Source organism: Camelus dromedarius, chromosome 11 (genome assembly GCF_036321535.1).
Source record: "Camelus dromedarius isolate mCamDro1 chromosome 11, mCamDro1.pat, whole genome shotgun sequence".
NCBI lineage: Eukaryota > Metazoa > Chordata > Mammalia > Artiodactyla > Camelidae > Camelus > Camelus dromedarius.
This window is the reverse complement of record NC_087446.1, coordinates 9,029,939-9,036,548: the sequence shown is the minus strand read 5'-3', so window position 1 is coordinate 9,036,548 and position 6,610 is coordinate 9,029,939. Positions and strand designations below refer to the sequence as shown.

Here is a 6,610-nt window from a genome sequence, read left to right as displayed (position 1 = left end):
CATAGAAAAGGTGCCTGCAGCCCAAAGAAGCTGTCACCATTTCACAGCCACTCAGCGGGCTGAAGGCAAAACCAGGACGGGAAGCAGGAGTCCTGATCTGCTTTGAGTCTGCTTGACCTGACTCAGCTTGTCAGAGGACAAGAGACCCCACACCATCCTTCCCGTCTCCTGCCCTGAGCAGATCAGACATGGAAGCGCTGAAGCGGGAGCTGCAGGTGCTGTCAGAACAGTACTCGCAGAAGTGCCTGGAGATCGGGGCCCTGACGCGGCAGGCCGAGGAGCGTGAGCACACGCTGCGGCGCTGCCAGCAGGAGGGCCAGGAGCTGCTGCGCCACAACCAGGTGGGCCTGGCCCCTGTGGAGGTGGGGGCAGGGCGTGGACATCCTGGCACCCCTGTACTCACCATCCCACCACTCCCAGGAGCTGCACGCCCGCTTGTCTGAGGAGATTGATCGGCTGCGTGGCTTCATCGCCTCCCAGGGCTCCAGCAGTGGCTGCGGGCGCAGCAGTGAGCGGAGCTCCTGTGAGCTGGAGGTGCGTCCACCCCCTCATGCCAGCCCACCTAGCTGTTTCTTGGGCCTGGGCGTGGGGAAAGCACCCCAACAGGCTGGGTCTGCCCTGCAGTGGGGAGCACTGTGACTCCAAGGGGCTGAACCCTGGCGAGGAGTAGTCAGGTCGACTAGGAAGGGTGCCTACTGTGTGCCCAGTGCTACTGGGCCAGCTGGGCAAAAGCCGTTCTGTCGGGGTCCTGCCACCCACCTTCTGTGTGACCATGGCAAGTCACCTAACCTTTCTGAGCCCCAGTGGCTCATCAGTAAAATGGGGCTAGCACCTCTGTTACTAGAAGGTGGAGTGAGAAAATGCGTGTGTGATACCAGGATCACGCCAGTCTTTTGTTGTATTTAACAAAAATGCATATACAGTTTTGCTCTGTGCCTGGCATTTCCATAAGCCCTGTATCTGCTAACTCATTGACACTTCCTAATAGTCCTATGAGAAAGATGCTGGTACTGTCCCCATTTTACAGGTGAGGATATTGAGACACAGGCAGGTCAAGTACCTTGCCCAAGGTCATATGGCTAGTCAGTGTGGGAGCTGGGATTTGAACCAGGCAGCCTGTCTCCAGAGTCTAAGCTTTTAAGCCTCCCTTATCCTGGCTGAACCTGTCTCCTTTGTCAAGTCAGGATAGCAGTACCTGCCCGTCAGGGTTTGGGGAGGGGTTAATGAGGGAGCCCACAGGGAAGCCCAGCCCTCTCTGGTTCACAGTAGGACCACACTATGAATTCTTTCTGTGCACTTTGCCCTCAAGTTGAAGGCCTGGTGCTGTGTTGGGGCTACAGCAGAGGCAACCATAAGGCAACCATGAAACACCCACTCACATAATATGGACGGGTGAGAGAGCAAGGAGAAATCAGAGAGGGCTTCCTGGAGGAGTCTGTCTCTGGTGGGCAGTGGGTCTTGGTGCAGGTTGGGAGCTGCATTCTAGGGGCCTGAGGCAGAGAGACACCAGCCTTCAGGGCACTATGGGCCAGGGTAGCTCTGGCCTCTGGCCCTGGGTGAGCCTGGCAACCATGACCCCAGGTGCTGCTGCGAGTGAAGGAGAATGAACTTCAGTACCTGAAGAAGGAGGTGCAGTGCCTCCGCGATGAGCTCCAGATGATGCAGAAGGTGAGTCCCAGCTGGCCAAGGTGGGGTATCAGTGGAGTGGGGAACCCCTGGATCCAGCTGAATGCCTGTGCTCTGTGCAGCCACTCCTGACTCAACATGTCATCAGGCTCTCTCCGTGCCTCTCCCACGCGGCTGTCACTGTTCCCATTTACAGACAAAGAAGCTGTGGCTAAGAAAGTGTTAGTGACTTGCTCAAGGCCACACTTGTTTTTATTTATTTAGAAAATATTTATTGAGCATCTGCTATGTGCCAGGCACTGTGCTGGGTGCTGGGGTGACAGCTGTGGACAAGAAAGACCAAAACCCGTGCCCATGTAGAGCATGCATTCCAATGAGGGATAAGCCAAGTTGCTGGGAGTTGGGGAGCCAGGATTCAGGGTCCAATCTCTGAGGTGTCGTGTCCTTGTGTCTTTGACACCCTCTGTGTGTTGGTGGCTCTGGGACTTGTGTGAGCCAGACTCATGGAAGGGGCTCAAGCACTGGGCCAGCCTGACCTGATTCTCCTCCGAGCCCCTCACTGCTGTCTGGTCTTGGGCTAAAGCTTCACCTCCCTGAGCCTCGGCTCTCATCTTGAATGGGATGAAAATGACGCTGAAACCTGTGTCCCTGGGTGGAGCTGAGGGCCACCTAGGGGGGCCACTTGGAGGAGGCCTTGGGGGCTGTGGAGGGTCCTGGCTGCTGTGTGCTGGCCAGTGGGCAGGGCCAGGAAGGAGGGCTTTGTGCCCTCACACCTCTCCCTACCCCCCAGGACAAGCGCTTCACCTCGGGAAAGTACCAGGATGTGTATGTGGAGCTGAATCACATCAAGACGCGGTCAGAGCGGGAGATTGAGCAGCTGAAGGAGCACCTGCGCCTCGCCATGGCTGCCCTGCAGGAGAAGGAGGCCGTGCGCAACAGCCTGGCCGAGTAGAGGTGGCCGCCGTGGGGTGAGCCCCACAGGGTGGGCAGGGGTGAGGCCAGGCGAGGCAGGATGAGCGCAAGGCTCATCCACGCCCGACTCGCCCTGCCATCTGGGCCAGGGCACTTCCTTCTCCTGGCCTCCGTATCCCTTTCTGTAAATGGGGTCAGTGACACCAGCAACTCCAGGTTTTTGGTTTTTGGGTTTTTTTTAACATTTTTGATTTATAATCATTTTACAATGTTGTGTCAAATTTCAGTGTTCAGCACAATTTTTCAGTTATTCATGGACATATACACACTCATTGTCACATTTTTTTCTCTGTGAGTTATCATAACATTTTGTGTATATTTCCCTGTGCTATAACAGTGTAGTCTATTCTACAATTTTGAAATCCCAGTCTATCCCTTCCCACCCTCCACCCCCCTGGTAACCACAAGTCTGTATTCTCTGTCTGTGAGTCTATTTCTGTCCTTTATTTACACTTTGTTTTTGTTTGTTTGTTTGTTTTTGTTTTTGTTTTTGTTTTTTAGATTCCACATATGAGCGATCTCATATGGTATTTTTCTTTCTCTTTCTGGCTTACTTCACTTAGAATGACATTCTCCAGGAGCATCCATGTTGCTGCAAATGGCATTATGTTGTCAGTTTTTATGGCTGAGTAGTATTCCATTGTATAAATATACCACATCTTCTTTATCCAGTCACCTGTTGATGGACATTTAGGCTGTTTCCATGTTTTGGCTATTATAAATAGTGCTGCTATGAACATTGGGGTGCAGGTGTCATCCTGAAGTAGATTTCCTTCTGGATACAAGCCCAGGAGTGGGATTCCTGGGTCACATGGTAAGTCTATTCCTAGTCTTTTGAGGAATCTCCACACTGTTTTCCATAGTGGCTGCACCAAACTGCATTCCCACCAGCAGTGTAGGAGGGTTCCCCTTTCTCCACAGCCTCTCCAGCATTTGTCATTTGTGGAATTTTGAATGACGGCCATTCTGACTGGTGTGAGGTGATACCTCATTGTAGTTTTGATTTGCATTTCTCTGATAATTAGTGATATTGAGCATTTTTTCATGTGCTTTTTGATCATTTGTATGTCTTCCTTGGAGAATTGCTTGTTTAGGTCTTCTGCCCATTTTTGGATTGGGTTGTTTATTTTTTTCTTATTGAGTCGTATGAGCTGCTTATATATTCTGGAGATCAAGCCTTTGTCGGTTTCACTTGCAAAAATTTTCTCCCATTCCGTAGGTTTTCTTCTTGTTTTATTTCTGGTTTCCTTTGCTGTGCAGAAGCTTGTAAGTTTCATTAGGTCCCATTTGTTTATTCTTGCTTTTATTTCTTCTAGGAGAAAATTTTTGAGATGTATGTCAGATAATGTTTTGCCTATGTTTTCCTCTAGGAGGTTTATTGTATCTTGTCTTATGTTTAAGTCTTTAATCCATTTTGAGTTGATTTTTGTATATGGTGTAAGGGAGTGTTCTAGCTTCATTGTTTTACATGCTGCTGTCCAGTTTTCCCAACACCATTCCAGCAACTCCAGGTTGTTGTGGGAATCAGTCAGACTCAGCCAGAGGCTGCTTTGTTAACTTGAGCATGTTTCTTCAGAGGTGGGGAAGTGAGTTCAGGATCTGATTGTTGTCCTGTCCACCCATGTGACAGCGCTTGTTTCTTAAAACCAAGCCACAGCCGCAGCCTGTCCACAGGGCTGGCAGTGCCCTAACTGATCTGCCTGGACTTGGGCGGCAAGTCCGGTGTGCCCACCCCGCCATCAGACCCAGCGGCGTGGCGCACATCCCTAATCACTCACAGCATCCCTTCCACCGAGCCTCACACGTCAGACATTGCGAGCGAGACTACACCCCGTCCCACTTAGTCTTACAGTCGTCCTTGATTTAGCCTTGATTTGAAACATTTTATGTTGCCTCTCCTAATGCTACATCTACTTGGAGCTTCCTTGCTAACACGTCCTCGTGGACTCCTTGAGGCACTCTGGAGAGGCCACCCTGCAGGCCAGGCTCGGGGAGAAGCCTGGAGGAGCAGATTTGGTCCAGCCTTTGGGGCGAAGAGGCGTTGGAAGGATCTGCTGGCCACCCTTGCCTGGTCTAAGCCAGACTCCCCCACTCTTTTTTGTTAAACTGAAGTATAGTTGATTTACAATGTTGTGGTAGTTTCTGGCGTAAAGCATGGTGGTTCAGTTATATATATGTAAGATATATATATTTTTCAGATTCTTTCCCATTATAGTTTATTACAAGATATTGAATATAGTTCTTTGTGCTATACAGTAGGACCTTGTTGTTTGTCTATTTTATATATAGTAGTTTGTATCTGCTAATCCCAAACTCCTATTTTTAAAAAAAAATTTTGGGGGGGTAGGTAATTAGGTTTATTTATTAATTTTATTTATTTATTTATTATGGAGGTACTGGGGATTGAACCCAGGACCTCGTGCATACTAAGCATGTGCTCTACCACTAGAGCTATCCCCTCCCCCATCAAACTCTTAATTTATCTCTCCCTACTCCTTTCCTGTTTGGTAGCCATGTTTGTTTTCTATGTCTGTGAGTCTGTTTCTGATTTGTCAATAAATTCATTTGTATTATTTTTTAGATTTCACATATAAGTGGTATCATATGATATTGTTTTTCTCTACTTAACTTACTTCACTTAGTATGAGAATCTCTAGGTCCCCTCATGTTGCTGCAAAAGGCATTATTTCGTTCTTTTTTTACGGCTGAGTAATATTCCATTGTGTATATATAGCTCATCTTCTTTATCCAGTCATCTGTAGGTGGACATTTAGGTTGATTCCTAAATAGTACTGCTATGAACATTGGGGTGCATGTATCTTTTCTAATTAGCAGATTCCCTCACTCTTGTCTTCTAGGTCCTGGTGGTCCAGCCTCACTGCAGACCCTGCAGCCCAAGGGGACCAGTCGCCCTCCTTCCCTGCTGGATGGACGTCAGAAGCCAAGCTTTCTCCCCACCCTCTGTGGGCCGCATGTGCACTCACATCCACCACACACATGCACTCACAGGCACACACACACATAAGTACACATGCACATGGGCACACACACACACACACACATACACACACACACTGTCTGCGTATCTGAGCGTGCCCCTCGCACTGGGTCTTACCTTGCACCTTCTTCAGGATTTTATATGTGAAGAGATTTTTATATAGATTTTTTCCTTTTTTTTCCCCTAAAACACTTTATACTTTTTAAAAAGCAATTCCTGGTGGCATGTGCCTCCAGCACTGGCTCCCCCTCTGCCTCCAGCCGCCTGCGACTCGTGGGCTTCTGGACCCGTAGCCCCGGCCTGGGTCCAGCGGAAGCCCAACAGCAGCAGCGCCATGGCAGGGCTGGCTCTGGGGGGAGAGGCAGGGAGCCAGCCACCCTCTTCCCGCCCTACCTCCCACTAACTACTTCCTGCCCTGGGGGGACCTGCTCCCTGGGACTCTGGTCAGAGGGACAGATGGACAGAGGGAGCCGGCAGCTGTCCCCATGGCCCCCTCCTCTGAGAGGGTGCTGGGCTTGGATCTGCTGGAGCCGCCCCATGCAGGCATTTCTCTCCTGCTCCATGAGCCTTCTTAACTTAATAAAATGTTCCGGCAGCTCTGGTGTCCTAGATGGCTGGGACAGGGTGGGTGATGGAGGTTGGGGTTTCTTAAAGTGGCCTCACCACCCACACCCCCCAGCACTCCACCCTTCCTGAAGGGGTGGCATGTGGGCTTCTGAGGGTGGAGCTGAGAATCTGGTTCTTCCACGAGGCTTTGTAGCTTCACATGGGGTTTGCAGATCCAGCAACTCCAGGGAGCTGGTTAGAAACACCAAGTCCAGACCCCACCCTGACCTACTGAGTCAGAATCTGCACTTTAGCACAGCCCTCCTAGGATCCGTGTACACCTCAGTCTGAGAAGCCCTGAAGTGGGCACCGGACCCAGCCTTGGAGGGAGGACTGGAGCTGAGACTGCCCGTGACTGACCTTGGACAAGTCAGATCCCCTCTCTGAGCCTTAATTTGTTTCTCCATC

The 6,610-nt window shown here is 50.3% G+C and overlaps 1 protein-coding gene across 1 annotated transcript; it reads left to right on the top strand.

Moving 5' to 3' along the window:
- Positions 1-181: 181 nt before the first annotated feature.
- On the top strand, positions 182-6,191 carry TRIOBP (TRIO and F-actin binding protein; the record flags this gene model as incomplete). Its single annotated transcript, XM_064491456.1, is given in 5 exon segments — positions 182-341; positions 421-534; positions 1,582-1,668; positions 2,417-2,594; positions 5,457-6,191. Coding segments are annotated over 4 exon segments (523 nt in total), but the record flags the coding sequence as incomplete, so codon positions are not given.
- Between the last annotated feature and the right edge of the window lie 419 nt (positions 6,192-6,610).